Below are 17,945 nucleotides of genomic sequence, written 5' to 3' on the forward strand. Positions count from 1 at the left end.
GGCAATAATCAAATCCACATAAGCAGCATAGACTGCATGATGTTGTGTCTAGTATGGACTGTAGGAAAGAGTGATTGCCCTAAAGTTTTGACTTATTTATACCGCTTTCCACATTATTAATTAAATGATATTTTTCTCCTATTTTCCTAAATATTAATGCAAATGACACAGTATTTTTCAAGTCATCAGCCATTAGAGCATAATACAAATGTTTTTGAACAAACTTCTTAATGATAACCATTATTTTTAAAAAAATAAAAACCTCAGAATGCACTTTTCCACATTATTAAGCAGGCCACAGGTTTCAAGCAATATGGGAAAAAAATAGGATCTCTCTGCCGCCGAAAAGTGTCAAATACTGCAGTACCTTGGACGAGGAATGAAAACATTGGATATTTCATAAAAAATTAATCGTGATCAACGTACTGTGAAGAAATTTGTGGCTGATTAAAAGCACAGACGGGTTCATGCAGATAAAGGCATAATGAGGAAGGTTTCTGATGGACAAATACATCGTATTAAGAGAGCAGCGGCTAAAATGCCATTACAAAGCAGCAAACAGATATTTGAAGCTGCTGTGCCTCTGGAGTCCCACCAACCTCAAGGTGTAGGATCCTCCAGAGGCTTGTAGTCGTGTATAAACCTACTATTCAGCCCCCCCTAACCAATGCTCACAAGCAGAAACAGTTGAAGTGGGCCCAGAAACACATGAAGACTCATTTTCAAACGGTCTTGTTGACTGATGAGTGCTGTGCAACCCTGGATGGTCCAGATGGAGGAGTAGTGGATGGTTGGTGGATGGCCACCATGTCCCAACAAGGCTGAGACGTCAACAAGGAGGGGGCGGAGTCATGTTTTGGGCTGGTTCATGAGGAGAGAGCTGGTAGGCCACTTTAGGGTCCCTGAAGGTGTGAAAATGACCTTGGAAAAGTATATAGAGTTTCTGACTGACCGCTTTCTGCCATGGTAAAGAAGAAGAACAGTGCCTTCTGTAGCAAAATTTTCATCATGCATGACAATGCACCATCTCATGCTGCAAAGAATCCCTCTGTGTCATTGGCTGTTATGGGCATAAAAGGAGAGAAACTCATGGTGTGGCCCCGTCCTCCCCTGACCTCAACCCTATTGAGAACCTTTGGAGCATCCTCAAGCTAAAGATCTATGAGGGTGGGAGGCAGTTCACATCAAAATAGCAGCACTGGGAGGCTATTCTGGCATCTTGCAAAGAAATTCAAGCAGAAACTCTCCAAAAACTCACAAGTTCAATGGATGCAAGAATAGTGAAGGTGATATCAAAGAAGTGGTCTTTATGTTAACATGGAACTTTGCCTGTTAAGATGTTTTTGATTGAAATAGCTTTGATTTCAGTAAATATGACCTCCTAATGCTGCAAATTCAACAAATGACCATTATCAGTTCTTTACAACCAAAATAATGTTTTAAAACTCTGTTGTGCATAATGATGTGAAAAAGTGGATTTTGGAGTTGTTTTTTTTTTTTTTAAATAACGGTTATCATTGTGAAGTTTGTTCAAAAACATTTGAATTGTGCTCTAATGGCTGATGACTTGAAAAATACTCTGACTGTCATTTGCATTAATATTTAGGAAAATAAGAGAAAAATGTCTGCTGTGTAATAATGTGGAAAATGGTGTAGTGGGAACAGTAATAAAACTTTGCCAATATTAAAAATGATTATGATATTTTATGAACTAGAAAGTGTTACTGCTACATCTTTTTAGTTAATATTAATCCAATTTTTAAAATTCATATGGGATCAAAATGCACCATACTTTAAAAAATATCCCCTGATATTTCAGGGTTTGTTATTTCTTGGTCAAAAAAGTTTTGCTGAACCATGAAGTATTAGAAGTCAGTGCTAACTGTGTGCCCTAAACACAGTTTCTTCTTTGTGTTTAGTCAAAGCACTTCTCAGAACTACCACTACTACTTGAGGGCACTGCATCCTGTTTTTCTCAATTAAAAGAGCATTGTAGATGGATATATGACAGTGTCTACATCCTTTTATCAACACCCAGAAGTCCATTTGACTTTTTTTTATTCTCTGCCTTTTAAAGGCATTTGTTAGTCAACTGCATTACACAGTCTGTGTTGTTTTCATCTATTCTCAAACCAACAAATAAGTGGAACATGTTTTGTAGCTATAGTTAAACAAATGATGCTTGTGTATGATCCTGTGTTGAAGGATTTTTTATGTGGCATCAATCACCCTGCATACACCCAAGCATGCCAAAGAAGGTCTAGGCGTGTTTGGACTCATCAGACCAACCCGAAAATGTAGACACGTCCCAGCTGTGGTTACACACACCTCAGCTTTTCCATCATCTTCAACTCCGAGCTAGATATTAATGCATGCAATGTCATCATAAAAACATGGTGGGAGCTTGCTTAAGCGGGATTATCAGTGCAGTGATCCACAGGGTAGTAATGATAATCAGAAACAATTAATTTGTGCCTTCCCAATAAAACATTGAAATATTTCTGTAACTTTCTGCTTGCTAGTTGTGCTGAGTTTGGTCTACAGGTTGGAATGCATGAAGGAGTGGAGGCCAGATGTATTCTTCTTTTTGAGTTCTTCGTCAGGCCTATAGAGGGCAGCAAACGCCCCTGTTATTCATTACCAAACAGCCTTTGTCTGTTCTCATGGATTAATATGAAAAAAGAAGTGTCATTTGTGATGGTACATTACATCATGCGAGGCAGACACATTTTTTCTAAATTGTACTTTATTTTCTTTTAAAGACATATGTTTTAAAACAGCGATTGTAGAGAATAAATAAAGAAACATTATGTTTTTTTTTTAACTTCCATAGGTACATTTATGTAATTAAAAACTCTATAATAAGTGTGTTCATTGTCTTGAAGACCACAGGAATCCTCTTTTTTTCTTCTTAAATTAAAAAAGGAAATTGTCACATCTCCTCCCTCATCAAATTGATTACCAAATAAATTAAAACGTAAAAAATCAAGATAGAAAAATTCCCAGCCCTTCCATCCGCTTTGTTAATTTGAAAAGTAGTGGCAGCAGAGAATCTTTACTCGAGAAGTCTTCTTAAAACCAAGGTATGTACAGCGAGAGGAAATCCATTTCTCTTTCAGTTTCTTTACCCCATGTTTTTTTAAATTTACGTATAAATAATAAAACTAACTCTACATAACAATTTTACCAATGGTAATCATACAGAATAGTATTTTCTTTTGCCTCCAACTGTGCACACTGGCCCTCTGTTGACGCCATAGACCACAAATCACACTATACAGTAAACCCTGTTCAGTAGAATAACATCAGTGATATGCTTTTTCTTAACATGTAGATCTTGTTGCCGACAATAGAGTATGTACATAATATAAATGAATCCAGCTGTGGAATGATAGGAAGTCTGGAGCACTTCTGATACTGCGGATGCTGACTCAGTTGGAGTATATCTTTTTTTTGTTGCTGATATTACTGCTGTTGTGGTTGCGTTCTGCAAGCGCATACACGTGATACTGCTTTTTGTGAAGTGTTGCTCCTGTGCTATACGGTTGGTCAAACAACCAAAAAGGCTGGGACATCCCGAGTGGTTTTTTTTTTCTTGATTGAACTCTTAGGTTTTTTTTTCCTGCAGATAAAGAAAAAGAGAGAGACAAAGGAAAGAGTATTTTAAACCAAATCAGAGCAATTAAACACATACATGTAAGACTCTGGAAGTGGAGTGGTGTCTGCAATACACACTGCTTGCACTGATGCCTCAGGGGAGTTTCAGTAATCGACTAGTGTCCATGCAACTCAAATAGTGACAGTCATACTGCTGCAAGTGTATGCACGTTCTTATAGAATAGTTTATCATCTCTTTAGCAGGCAAATAAATTCAGAACATGCACAGTAGGAATTCTGGTAAGGACAAACTCTTCAGTTTTGGAAGGAAACAGTTGAGAGGGGATTATACACTTGTTCCAGTAATATCCTGAGTAATGCCATTCACAAAGCTTGAGTTTCCATACATTTTTTTGTAATTTGAGCTGCAAACAGGGCATCTGCACTCACCAGAAAAATCTTTTTGAAAGCCAGCTTATCTTACAAAAGCTAACATTTTATAAGAGAGGTAAACACGAGTCTTCGGTCCTACAGTGATATCAACAGTTTTAAAAAACCCTTATCATGCAGTCAATTAAAACTCAATTTAATTATCTTAAAATAAGGGCTTTTGGCATTAATGCACTAATTGTGATGCAATTAAGGTCTACTCCAAAATCACTGCATTTGTTTATTTTTGTTTTGTTCTTTAAATCAAATGGCTTATCATCCCTTTCAGCATACTTTGGTTTAGCTACTGCAGAGTGGGGAGTTCCTTCTCAATCCTTTAATTCATTTTTCCATTGCTAAGTTATTGACATAATCTACCTGAAGTCTCTTCTGTTCTTTTAAGATAACATTAGATCTGTATCCACTGAGAAATTCAATATTTAATAACCCTTTAAGAGAGTACAAAAACCCAAAAGGAAACTATAAAGTCTTAAGGAAATAAATGGGGAAAATGAGATTAACTCTAAAATTAAAATTCTGAAATAAACTACAATTTTAAAAAAGTCAACTATTTGACTGCCCTATTTAAATCTTAATTCAGTTTGGAGATACTTAAACCACTCCAAGATTTTAAATGTAAGGATAAATTTATTGTTTTCAAAGGAGTATTTTTTAACCCTGCATTCAGGACATTTATATTTGAAAATTTGTAGTGACCTTGTCTAACGATTTACATAATTAAATCTAATTGGTCAGATTTGACTTAAAGTCAACTAGGCCAAAACCATTGTGAAACAAATGTCTGAATAACCAAGCTTGCAGATGCTTTTGATTTTAAGTTTTTAAGTAGATGTGGAACATTTGATGCCGTGAATTATAAGGAAATGTGGAATAAGCATTAGGAGAAGAAATTTCTTAACATCCACGTAAAACTAACACTTATTTTTTCTGCAAAGTGAAGAACAATGGAAACACAAAAAGCACAACGGCCTTTTGAATACTACAAAAAGAATGACATGGATCCACTAACAAATAAAAATATAACTGCAGGGAGGCATCATGTGTTTAATAGTTTTGTTTAATTACATGATTTCTCTCTAATGATGTAGAAGAGAACGGTTTAAAGTAAATGAGTTGTTTTCAGAATTGTATCAAAAGTATTAATAAGCTAACGCCATAATAGGCTATGAGTGGTGATTTATTTGAAGAACACAGACACATCACACTCAGTATCGCCATACAGCTGGAGTGGATGAATTAACATTACTAAATAAGCCAGTGTAGCTAAGTAGCTTGTGAGCTTTAGCAAATATAGCTAAAGCTAACATAGCTATCTAGATAATGGAGCTACATAGCTTGCATAGCTGCTTTGTGAGCTTAGCTTTTACTGTGTTAGCTGTTGGGACCCATTATCTATAGCTAAGTTAGCTTTAGCAAAATGAGTGTTAGCAAACATAGCTAAAGCTAACATAGCTTTGAGGACAGCATAGACACATAGCTTACGTACATACTTTGTGAGTTTAGCTTTAGCTATGTTGGCTAATGTAGCTACATAAGCTACATAAGCTTAGTTAGCTACATAGCCCATGGAGCTAGCAGAGCTATATGCTACATTTGCTGCATTAGAATGTTTTAATGGAGGACAAGCTTTTTTTCCTGGAAGCAGACTGTTTACTTGGCTTTATTAAATGTTTTGTAATCAGGTTTTGAAGGTCAGGTTCTCAACTGGTAACCTTCTGTGTCCTAACCGATACCTTAACCCTTACCCTAACCCTGAACAGAAGTTTAATCAGATTTCAGGAGAAATTTTTCACATCTACTACTGTTCTGAAATATATGGCGTGATGAATGGTCTGCAGCCAGATCATCTTAAAAAAATTACAGACAGTTTAAACCAATTCGACATTATATTTATATTGTAATGCTCGCTTTTAATCAGTTTAGGGGGCTCCTTGTCTTTAGCTTCTCTTGCCATTTTTTTTAAGATATATTTTTGGGATTTTAAAGCCTTTATTTTTACAGAGGGGGACAGTGGATCAAGTCGGAAATAGGGATAAAAAATTGAGGGAGACCCATGCAGGAAAGGAGCCACAGGCCAGACTTGAACCTGGGCCGCCCTCACACATGGAGCATGACTTAACCACTGCCCCCCTGGCTTCTCTTGTTTGACATTAGACATACTTAAAAAAAAACAAAAAAAAAACTCTAAGCAATCACCTTAAACTAAAAGCATTAACTATGTTGTTGGAAAAAGGGAAAGGAATAGTTTGCATTTCTGTAGTCAGAGAATTTAAAGAAAAAAGGTGTCTATTAACATACTGACTTAGAGGTCTTGTCTTTTGAAAAATTTGAAATTTGTTTAAAAATAATCACGCTGAAATTGTATTTTGATACCTACCCTATGAGCGTAAAGTAGCATCCCTATTGTTCAGTGACCAGCAGGTGCCCTGTGCATGCTGCATATTATGTGTTATTCTCACAAATGTGAGTTTGACCTTTTCAATGTGACTTAAATCCTTTGTTTCTTAGTTTGATTATGTTTTTGCAATCCCAGAATTCCTACAGAGGAATGCAGTTCCTCAGCCAGCAGCACGTGTCACAGTAACCAAACACCTTATACCCAAAAACCCTCTAAAGTCAGGTTAGTGCCTCAGATTGTACAACACACACATTCACTTACACATGGATATGTTGACATCTATTTTTAGAAAACACAGATAATGAAGCACATGTCTCCTGGCAGTCTCACACTCACACTGCTGTTCATATACAGACATCCTATGTTTGACATCATTTAATGGGGCATTTCCAATCTCACAAAAACCAAACAAAGTTCAGGCACAAAGTCACTTGGAATTGAGTCACAACCAAGCAAAAACCCCGCACTCACCGAAAACTACCACACCAACCAACTAAACAGAGGGAGTAATGTGTAAGAATGATAATCATGACAGACAAAGAAAAAGAAATCAATCGGAAACCAAAAAGTCTTAAAAGAAAAAAATCCTAATTCATCCATTTTTTTGATGGACAGAAGGCTAATTTAGCTTAGCTTTGGATCTTTAAAGAAAAAAACAGCGTGTCATGATAATCAATTACTTACAGATGCTGAGGTAAAGTGACAGTTATTGATCAGTGTTTGCAAGGATTTAAAAACCAGGACAAAATAATAAGAGGAAACTCACAACGCACCAAACACAGTTCATGGTCGCCACAGTAACCCGCCATGCAGTTGAGCATGGTGAATCAAGGCAACGGCCCAAAAATAAAAAATAAATAAATTGCTAATGGCAACCATCACAGGCAAATATCGCCACAGCAACCAACACAGGCCAATTAACTTACAACGCAGTGAGAAGGAAGGGGGGTAGGTTTTAGCGGTTGCTAGGCAACCGTAGCCATAGCGACGCACGTCTCCACGATATATGTATGGACGGGACGGTCTTGAGAGTGGTGTGATGTTTGTTTTTTTCAGGATAAATGGCATGTGGCACAGCACAAAAACAATAAAATGAAAAAGTAAAAACAAAAAATTAATGAGGAACAGTAGTTGGCATTCAGAACACTGGTTAGACAAACAGTACACTTCTCTATCAAAATGTCCTGAGCACAAAGTATTTCAGACTGATGTTACTCTCAGAGTGCTGCCACCTCATTAGAGCTAATTTACTGTAGGGTTATTGACTTCTTCAGTTCCACATGAAAGACAGCGTTTAAGTAGTGAGCCCACAATTACATCCACTCTGTCTCTTTAACTCGCAGACACATTTACAGCTGTCTATCAAGCCTTTCCCAGTCTCCTCCGACAGGTCAATAAACGATAACTCACCTCCTTTAGTAAGGCCTGTTGGCATCCTTGGGCCTCTTCAGCTGCACCTTCAGTCTCTTCATGCCGATCTGGAAGCCGTTCATGGCCTGGATAGCAGTCTGAGCGCTGGACGGGTTGTCAAAGCTCACGAAACCTGAGGACAAAATCACACAATGATAGAAATCAAACATTTGAATATATATCTTTTTTTAATGTAAGGTCAAAAAAGCCAAGATGAACTCACCAAAGCATTTACTCTGGTTGGTGGCGCGGTCTACAAAGACCTTTGCGGAGATGACGTTTCCAAAGGGAAGGAACATCTGCAGGATCTCAGAGTCGGTGAACTCCTGAGGCAAGTGGTAGATGAAGATGTTACAGCCCTCAGGACCTGAGCACGAAAAGAGGAAGGAAGATAAAACAAGATGAAACACTTAAGCTGGGGCTTTAAACATGTGATACTAGTAGATGGGTTCATCATGTGATGCACCACTGTTTCAGCACATTTGATTTGATTTTTGTAAATAATCAAAGATGCTTTACAATAGTCTTAAAATTGAAACGTGATCAAATTAAGCAGATGACTCTTTTCTTGTCCAGCCATATGTCACACTAGTAGGAACTGTATCCTACAACTATGGAGGCCATAGCAGCCACACATCCATACTTACTGTATATTTACCCTGTTTCCCATGATAACAAATACAGTTAAGTTGTTTTCTCAAGGGGGGGGGGGGGGGGCTTACAGGGCTTTAGCCCAAAATATTTTCTCAGAAACACTGAATCCTTTGGGTTGATAAAGACAGATAATTACAGAGGAAAATAGATGATTAACAAACAAATGTTGAACCTGAAAATTTCATTCTTGTAGCCGAATTGAACTTTTTAAAAAACTCATAACACCTACACATATTGCAACATAAAGAGTGCGACTCAGCATTGAACTCAATTTGAACTTTTCTACATTTTTTTATTAAATCTATTTCTGGAACCACACAACTTGCTTTTTATGTTCTTCTTCTAGTGCCAGTTTTAAACTTTCACACTTTATTCATCTACTTTCGTTATATAATTAAAATAAACAGATTCTGCCTTTTTAGAAGGCATAAGTGTAATTTATAGCTCATCAGTGTGCTGCTTTCAAAAGGATTAGGACACTTTGAGAGTATTTCCATTTTAAAAATGATGCTGGCTCTAAAGGATGCCTTTTTTCATGTAGAGCCACATTATTTTTGCACAATGATGTGGCTATGTTGGCATTTAAAATAGCTTTAAAACAGTACATGTAACTGCCTGATAGGCACTTTTGAGGTAGTATGTCTCTGAATCTTCCTAAATTGTGCTAAGCCCTGGACATTTAACAATTAAGTTATCTTACAGAAGTGTGTTACATTTTTCCAAGTTAAGGGCATCACTATTATTTCTGACATATGGATTTTACTATCTCAGATTTTTAAAAAAAATTTCTCATGTGAATGCAATGCACTTTTGTTTTATGCTAAGATAAGATTATGACAAAAAGAAACAGGCATGGTTTTTCTAGTTTTATCTACAGATTAGCTAAACAAAGCAGGACATCCAATCAAGTACTACAAGTCTGATATTACATGATGATTTTATTGGTGAATTTTCTTGAAGAGATTGTGACCAGCCTTATTCAATTCATCTAAAATTGGACTACAACCATGGGGCTCAGGTGGCCTGTTGGCTAGGTCGGGCCCCATGTGCACAGGCAGCCCAGGTTCAAGTCCAACCTGCAGCTCCTATGTCTCTCCCCCAATCTCTCATCCCTGTTTCCAACTCTATCCACTGAACTCCTCTCTAAATAAAGGCATAAAATGACCAAAAATATATCTTAAAAAAAATTAGACTGCAACCTCACTTCTCAGGGTGCTTATGGCCTAGTGGTAGGATAGGCCCCATATACTGAGCTAGGGTTCAAGTCTGACCTTTGGCTTCGCTGTCATTTCCCACTCTCTTTTTTGATTTTCCTACCCTATCCACTGTCCGATCCAAATAAAGGCAAAACCGCCCATTACAAATTTTTAGAAATAAATATTGGCTGCAGTATATCTTGGAGGCAGGCAGATTTTGCCAACACTGGTTAAGTACTCTGATCATCACCCCATTGTTATGACTTTTTGCTATGTTAAGGTAATTGTCTGTAAGTTGTAATTATATATTTTCCAGACAGGAGTGTGAGTCATTTTATTTGTTGGGAAAAAAGCACTGAACATGTTTTCAAAATGTTGAAATATAAATATAAAACAATAGCATTAATCTAGTATCTTAAAAATTACTCAGCGCTTGTATTTTTTTTTAAACATGATGTAAGGATTTGCTGCTCTTCTCAGAATTGGTTTTATTGGTGATGAATGCGGAAACAAAAAAGGCTCCAGACAAAGCAAAAAATAATAACTTAAAGGGTGTCTTTATCTGCTAATTTAGTATCATTATCACAGTAAAATTAATGATAATTAAACATTTGTACTCATCTGTGATGCAGAGTTTGTGTAATGTGTTCAAAAACCAACCATGATTTGTGGTGAGTGAGCTGCAGCATACAAGGCCACAGGAATGTTTGATTAAGATATGTTCATGCCACAGTTTGCCTCACTCTGAGTGTGATTCTACCTTCTCGTTGCTGGAGCTGCTGTGGCTGCTGAGGCTGCTGAGCCACCAGGGTGGGCTGATGGGGGAACGGCTGTCCCACCAGACCGTATGCAGCCGGGTAGGTGGCTGATGGGAGAGGAAGAACAGGTGAGCACAGAGCAGCGGTGAAGCAGAAGCAGACTGAAGACTAATCAGATATTTCCTGAAAACAACATCTGACAGAGCGGTGTCTCCTCCCACAGATTTGCTAAAACTAGAAGATGTTTTGCATATTTGCAGTGCGTGACTCATTCTATAGAGCTGTGGGTTATTTACATTTTGATCAATATGTGCATGTTTTGACTCTGGATGTAAATTTGTACTTTACACATGCAGAGCTAGGAAGCGCGGGAGTTTAAGGGAAGGCAGCTGCATGTTATTCTGCTGCATAAGATTGTTTGGTTTCACAAGGGGGAGGGGAGTTTCTAGAAACTTAAAGTTAAAAATCAGAAATGTAGTGATCAAGTTTTATGTGAAATGGAGAAAAATTTTATGATGTATTTTCAATCTGAAAAAATATTTTAGGAAACATTGAAAAAAGGTCAGAAGTCTAATCTGGGATTAAATTATGTATAGTTTTGTTTTTAAAATAGTTACATGAATGGCTACACTAGCTACACTACCTATGTAATTAACATTACTACATAAGCCAATGCAGCTAAGTTAGCTTAACCAACGTGAGCTCTAGCAAACATAGCTAAAGCTTTGTGAGCTTAGCTTTATCTTAGTTAGCTATGTAGCGCTGTTATCTACGTATCTTATATAGCTAACAGTGCTACGCAAGCCACGCTGGCTGCTATATATTCTAGTGTAAATTAGGCTGGGTTGAGTAAAATGCAACAATGTGCATTTTAAATTATCTGTGAGAAATGTTTCATTTGTGTTGATTTTGGTACCCCAGTGGAAAAAGTACCTCTTATCTCTGTACTGATTTGTCCTGCACATGATAACCTGCTGTCATTTGACAGCCAAACATTTGACTCTCCATAGCAAACATTTAACTCACTGTTGTGGCCCTTTTGTTTCTCACAATGTCCAACACCTACCCTGCAGCAGCAGTGTCAGGCATTTAAACAATGTTATAAAATAATTGTGTTGTCAATTACGGTCTTTTAAGCTTCTAATGGTCACATAAAGGCATTGTTTTAAATTTCTGCCTGTTTCATGAGAAGCCACAGGAGCTTTGATCATCCATTTTCTTCTTAAAACATCATCACTTCAATATTATATAAGACTTTTCATCAGCAGCAGTAGTAGGTTTAAGCATGTCCATACATTTCCATAAATAGATGTCAGTAAATTGTGATATATTAGACTCATGTCAGTTCATACTGAGGCTGTGAAGCTCACCTGTATAGTGCTGCATGCCTGTATAAGCTTGCTGCAGGGGGTCCAGGACCGGACTCTGAGCTGTAGCAGAGCAAACAAATCATCACCAACTGCTAAATGAACAGACAAAGAAATCCTAAATGCTATTTGGGGCACATCAGCATGCTCCAAATAACATTTAGTGCTTTGGTTTCATTTCATTTCCTCTCAATTACACCGTCACTGCTGCGCATTAAAAAAAAGAGAGAATTTCTGAGGAATAATTCATGACAGCAGGACAGTTACTCTTCACTTTGCAGTAAAACTTGTCGTGGTTTACCTTGATAGGCATGAACCCCATTGGTGTACAGGGCCTCGGTGGCTGACTGGCTGTTAGGTGGAGCTGGCACAGAGGGGTAGCTGTTCACTGCGATGGGTGGAGGCAGAGCAGGAACAGGTGTGGCAGCAATGGAGGGTGGGGTGCTGGTACCTGAACAAAAAGTCAACAGTGTTAATACAGAGTTTGAAGCAAAACAAAGATAAGAGCTATTCTGAATTGTGTTGAAAAATGCTAAACAAGACTAATAGACAGAATTTCTTTCATTTTTTTTGTTTCTTTTAATTTCTGGTTCTGAATCTTGCTTTTTTTTTATAACAGGACAAGTATAAATCTAAACTTTCTCACACAGCTACTTTTAGCTAACATCAGCATGCTAAATTGCTCACAGTGGCAATGCTAACATGCTGATATTAAAGAAAACGCTGTTATGTAGCATGTTTTTAATGATGCATACAGATAGCACACAAAAAAAAACTAAGAACAATGCAAGTAAACAATCTTTATTCACATCACCATGTAAATATTTGGTAGGTTGCACATTTAACACACTAGTCAAAGATAAGGGATGCACAAAGTATTCTGTAATTAACCACCTTTGTAAAAGTCATCATGTAGTGTTTACTACATTAAACACCTCAGTTTAACACACAAACATTTCCTAATTGGCACTTAACTCCCATTACAAATAAGGCTGAGGGGGATCTCATTAATTTTGCAGCGATTTGGTCATAAATCACAGTATTTTGCAAATTAAATTTTTAATGTTATGAGAGCGCTCTGTAAAATGTGAAAGCATCACCAAAGTTATTTAATTTTATCCTGAGGGGGACATGAAAGTCTGTTCATTTGTTGTTTACAGTTTCATTAGTTAACACTTATTGCTTGAGGCTTTTTCGGCAGCCTTGAAAAATACAGACACCAATTTTAAGAAATCCCACTGGACTCAAGAACTTTAAAATGGAAAATGTTATTTATGAGACTATATCTTATACTGAATCAAATCTGTACCACAGCCAAAGATAAAATGTAGTTACTGTTTTACATATTCTACCAGCATCTGAATGTGTTTTAAATGCTTCTTTTTATTTTTATGATCTTTATTTATTCCTCTGTTTGTATTGATTTAGAAAATAAGCAGCCTTTCCAGGTCTTTTTTCTTTTTTTATCACTTTGATTTCTTTTATTTGGTTTATTTTTATTGACCTTTTGAATATGCTTTGTTTTTGAATTTTAATAAAAGTAATATTCAACGAGCAATTTGGACCAAAAATTACAGCTCTATATTTTTCAAGCTGAATGGTGATAGTATTTAAGCCTACTTGGAGTTTGCAAAAAACTCCACATAAGAGCCAAGTGGTTTTTCATTTGTTTTGCACTGTTGGCTTCCACCTAGTCAGTCTGCCTGAGTCCTGGTTGTATCAAACTCCTCCATTTGAGAATTACGGAGGCCACTGTGCTCTTGGAAAACTTTCAGTGCAACAGAATGTTATTGTAGCCTTCCCCAGATCTGTGCCTTGCAACTATCCTGTCTCTGAGCTCTGCAGGCAGTTCCTTTGACCTCATGGCTTGGTTTTTGCTCTGATATGCATTGTCAGCTGTGAGGCCTTCTGTAGAGAAGTGTGACCCTTTCCTTTAAATTTAATTGACCACATGTGGACTGCAATCAAGTTGTAGAAACATTTCAGCAAAGATTAAAAATATGGAAGGCACCTGAGCTAAATTTCAAGAGTTTCTCCAGAGGGTCTGAATACGTACAGTGCTTAACAAATTTATTAGACCACCTGTCAAATTTGTCTCAGAGACCATCCAGCATCATGAAGTGCTTTAATGTGGACTCTTTCATTTTCAGTCAGCTCTCCACGTTTTACCATTTTGAACAGGACTGAGGAATTTCAAACTGAATTCACCTTTTTATACCCAAATTTGAGCCAGCTCACTGGGCTTCTCTGAAAAGTCAGAAATTAATCAAGCATAACATTCAAGTACTAAAACTCATTTTTCTGTTCAGGTATGCAAGTAAATAAATATAATTTGATATATTAATCAAGAAACAATAATGTGCTTTACTATTTTTAAGGTTTTTTGTAAATCAGTAAATTTGAAATTTCATGGATAACAATAATAATTATATTTTAGCATTAAAAATATTATTTTGGTTAAAGAGCTTCTACATTTTGGTGTATAAACCATTGCAGAAACATAAAAAATGATTTTGGTAATTACCAATGCTGTTAATTTAGGGCAGCTGTAGCATAAACTTTACTTTGGGTGGTGGTCTAGTAAATTTGTTAAGCACTGTACATAAATGTGATATTTCAGTTTTTTATTTTTTAATAAATTTGCTAAATTTACTAAAATTCTGTTTTGCAATGAAATGATGGGGTAATGAGTGTAGATGAATGGGAATAAAAACTGATGATCCTGAACATGCAAATCAAACAAATCTATAACACTTAATGAGCAAAACAGACTGCAGTCATGATAACCTCTCATATTAAATTATTTATGCTGTTAACCTATATTTTTTTCCTCTGGGCAGAGCTAACAGTAATATATATTGCATAGTTTACATTACACTTACTTCAATTTGTGATATTATGGTTCTTCTGAATAACAAAATACTACATCCAAAATTTAACACAGCTATAGGAATGGAGGCAGGATTATTCAAACTAGCAAACTGTATTGTCAGTAAATATTCTAATAAATGTGGCAAAGAGGGAGACTGCACTAACTCAGTTGAGTTAGCAATAATCCACAGCCACAAAATTCCAAAATAATCAACAATAGGCTTAATATCTATTAGCCACTTAATTAATATCTAGTGTTGTTTATTTAAGGCCTATAAAATACACTGTAAACTTGATAACTTCATCTTAAGTAATCTTAAAGTAATATTAAGGGGCAAAAATCTGAGACATTGCAGACATCTGCAAAACACCCTCAGTGTATCATTGCAGCTTATTTTAATCTGACATTTATTTTTAAGCATAAAGGGATAAAGACAGGCAATTTTAATTCTCCTCAGATGAGAATGAACATTCAGCTTGGGGACCCCCTAGTAGCTTGTAGGGCCGTATGCATTTGCATAGTCCGCTTATAGCAAGAAACGGCCCTGCGTAGAAAGCACATTGAGTTGGTGCTGTGCAGAGTCTCTACTCAACTTTGAAATGCTTTGTGAAGCCTCAATGGTAAAGGTTGGGCTGTAGTCATGTCATTTTGTGTTGTCTGGGTTTCTTGAGCAATAAAACACATAACCAATGACAGTCCATTGCCTGTCATGGCAGTTGGCGTAACAAGACATGGATGTTACAACAATTAAAATTGAGAACTTGTCTGGCTTTGAAAACTGTTGGAAATATTTGAGGTAATATACAACTCAACTACAGATCTATTTAATATAGGCGTAGTCATTTTCTAATTAATGTAGACATTTCAGTGCAAATATTTCCATACATTGTGCTTTAAAACAACTCTGAATACAACCGATAGTCTCGCAAGAAATTATTCCTATGATATAGTTAATGTATGTGCAGTGTCCCCTGACTCATCCCTACTTTACCGCCTTTTCTTCTCAAATGTAGAAGCTAATGCAGTGAACATGACAGACAGAAAAAAGAAAAACACTACAAAATAGATGTTTGTTATTTTGCCCTCTTAGGTCCACCTCTCCTTGTGTGTCTGTCCTCATATTTCAAGCAGAAATCTAATCAGGGCTGGCCGGGGCCAGACATCTCTGCCTCTCATTACCTGAGGAGGGGGTGATGGATGCGATCGGCGTGGCAATGATGCTGCTGGGGTTGAGGGCAGCGAGCTGCTGCATCTGAACCGCCGCCACCGTGGCAACAGGAGAGAGGTAGGCCGACTGCGCAACCAGGGCCTGCTGCTGCATCAGCTGGAGGATGGAGAGAGAGCGGGGTATATTTGAGTGAATCTGTCTGTGTTTTTTGTGTTTACAAGCTTCCTGTGTGTGTGAAAATGAGGAACACTAGTATATTTGTAGATAACATTTGCAGGTGGACAAACTTTCATAATTACAGAGCTCTGATCATGTGATCTAGTTACAAAATCGAACGTTATTAATATAATTGTAATGGCTCCAGTCTGAACCTCCATTAGGAGTCAATACATTTAAAGGCCACATCTCTGTGTGGTGCAGAGTAAAACAGAACAGCTGAACTTGGATCATTCTGTTCTGCAGCCCTCTAAACACTTCATGATATTTCTGCTTATTTTATGTGTCATTTAGTTGCAATTTTAAAAACAGTCCCAGCTAAACCTGAAATCTATGCCAGTGTATTTGTCTAATTACTAATCAGAAGATATGTGTCTTTACTTATCATAAGCCAAATTCACTCACAAATGCTGATAAAACACCTTATTTCAAGATCTAAAAAGCCAGAAAAATAAGCCATGTATTACTTATTATAATTAAAAATATCCACAAGTGGGACAAGCAAATTTTACTTGAGTGTCTTGAAGTGAGTTGTCAATCTAAATTACTTTCATATCTATTCAAGACACTTAACAAGTTCAATTTTCCTGCTGCATTTGCTGATATTTTTACCTATTACAATTGGTCCACGCCTTGGTTGTTGCTCTTAGATCCTGAATTTGTTTGTTTTTTTTTAGCTTTGGCACATGGCTGCTGCTACAATTCCTGGGATTGCAACATAATTGAAAAGACTGCACACCATTACTTATACAACAGTAGATAAAGTGAAACTTGCATAAAAGTTGTTCATACTCTAACTAAGGCACCCACTCACAACCCAAAGGTGATTTCAGACCCTTTTTTCCCATCTCAGCAACCTCAAATATAGTAAGAGGGGCACTGCACAAGCAGACTTTAAAAATTAGTCTTTAGGAGCTGAGCAGCCCTAAAGTTTGATTCTAAAATCACCTGTCAAACACCCAAGCAACACCTACATTCAAAATTAACCAAAATAATAGTAAATATAGCTTAAATAAGACAAGAACTATCAAATAAAAGCAACAGATATACAAATAAAGCTTGGATTTAAAAGGAAAGTCTCAAAATAACAGGATAAAGCTGAAGGAACCTACTAGCATCATATTTTGTTATGTATAATCATAAATGACCAAATAATGCATTTGTGCCCAAATATTTTTACGGACAAAATAAGGTTAATGGGTCACATATAAAAATGTTCTGCAATTGTTTTCCCCACTTTTTGCTCTGATGTCCCAAAAATCTTACTCGAATAAGTGAGGACTATTGTTGCCGGTGGGCACATACCTTATCTCTACCACTGTTGTGACAAAATGTCAGTAATAATACAAAAAATAACAAGAAGTTGAATATTCAATATGACATTGAATATACGTGAAAAAAAGCCACTTTTTCATCAATAGGTGACCTGTTAATTGGCCTTTATTTGTAGCTGTACAGCGCATCTTAGCGCTAATAGTTAGCTAGCTACTACTGATGGCTCTCCCAAGTGGCAATCTACCAATGATCACTTGTTCGACGGCTAGATATTAGACCTTTAGGTATCTAAGGTTAGCATTGCTACATTTTTACTCCCACATGTCCATATTTTTTATGTGTTTTTTTCTCGCCAGGGAGAAAGACGGTTCTGACAAAGGGAATATCTTTGAACACTGACATGTGTCATCAAGGGTTAAATTCTCTTGATATGAGTAATCTTGCTGACTATGTCTTCACATTGTTGCTGACAACGTTTTGGTCTTAGCAGCAACAATAGCTGCTGCTGACTCCACACACAAAACACTACACATCTTATATAATATTTGTGCGCTTTGGGTAACATAACTGTGTCCCAAGGTTTC

At 36.8% G+C, this 17,945-nt stretch overlaps 1 protein-coding gene across 5 annotated transcripts in view; it reads right to left on the minus strand.

Annotated features, from left to right (window-relative positions):
• Positions 1–2,809: 2,809 nt before the first annotated feature.
• The window catches only part of celf3a (cugbp, Elav-like family member 3a), a 55,213-nt gene continuing 40,077 nt past the window's right edge, over positions 2,810–17,945 (minus strand). For 2 of the 5 annotated variants that reach the window (XM_041809678.1, XM_041809675.1), the window contains exons 8-14: positions 15,882–16,026; positions 12,132–12,281; positions 11,834–11,893; positions 10,466–10,570; positions 8,079–8,222; positions 7,856–7,988; positions 2,810–3,622 (exon numbers count right to left, since the gene is read on the minus strand). In XM_041809678.1, coding sequence (XP_041665612.1) covers positions 7,861–7,988; positions 8,079–8,222; positions 10,466–10,570; positions 11,834–11,893; positions 12,132–12,281; positions 15,882–16,026 — 732 coding nt within the window. In that variant the 3' untranslated portion in view covers positions 2,810–3,622; positions 7,856–7,860. Of the gene's footprint in view, positions 3,623–7,385; positions 7,470–7,854; positions 7,989–8,078; positions 8,223–10,465; positions 10,571–11,833; positions 11,894–12,131; positions 12,282–15,881; positions 16,027–17,945 lie in introns of those variants that run through there. The other 3 variants (XM_041809677.1, XM_041809679.1, XM_041809676.1) reach the window with 3 other exon arrangements.

Source organism: Cheilinus undulatus, linkage group 16 (assembly GCF_018320785.1).
Source record: "Cheilinus undulatus linkage group 16, ASM1832078v1, whole genome shotgun sequence".
Taxonomy (NCBI): domain Eukaryota; kingdom Metazoa; phylum Chordata; class Actinopteri; order Labriformes; family Labridae; genus Cheilinus; species Cheilinus undulatus.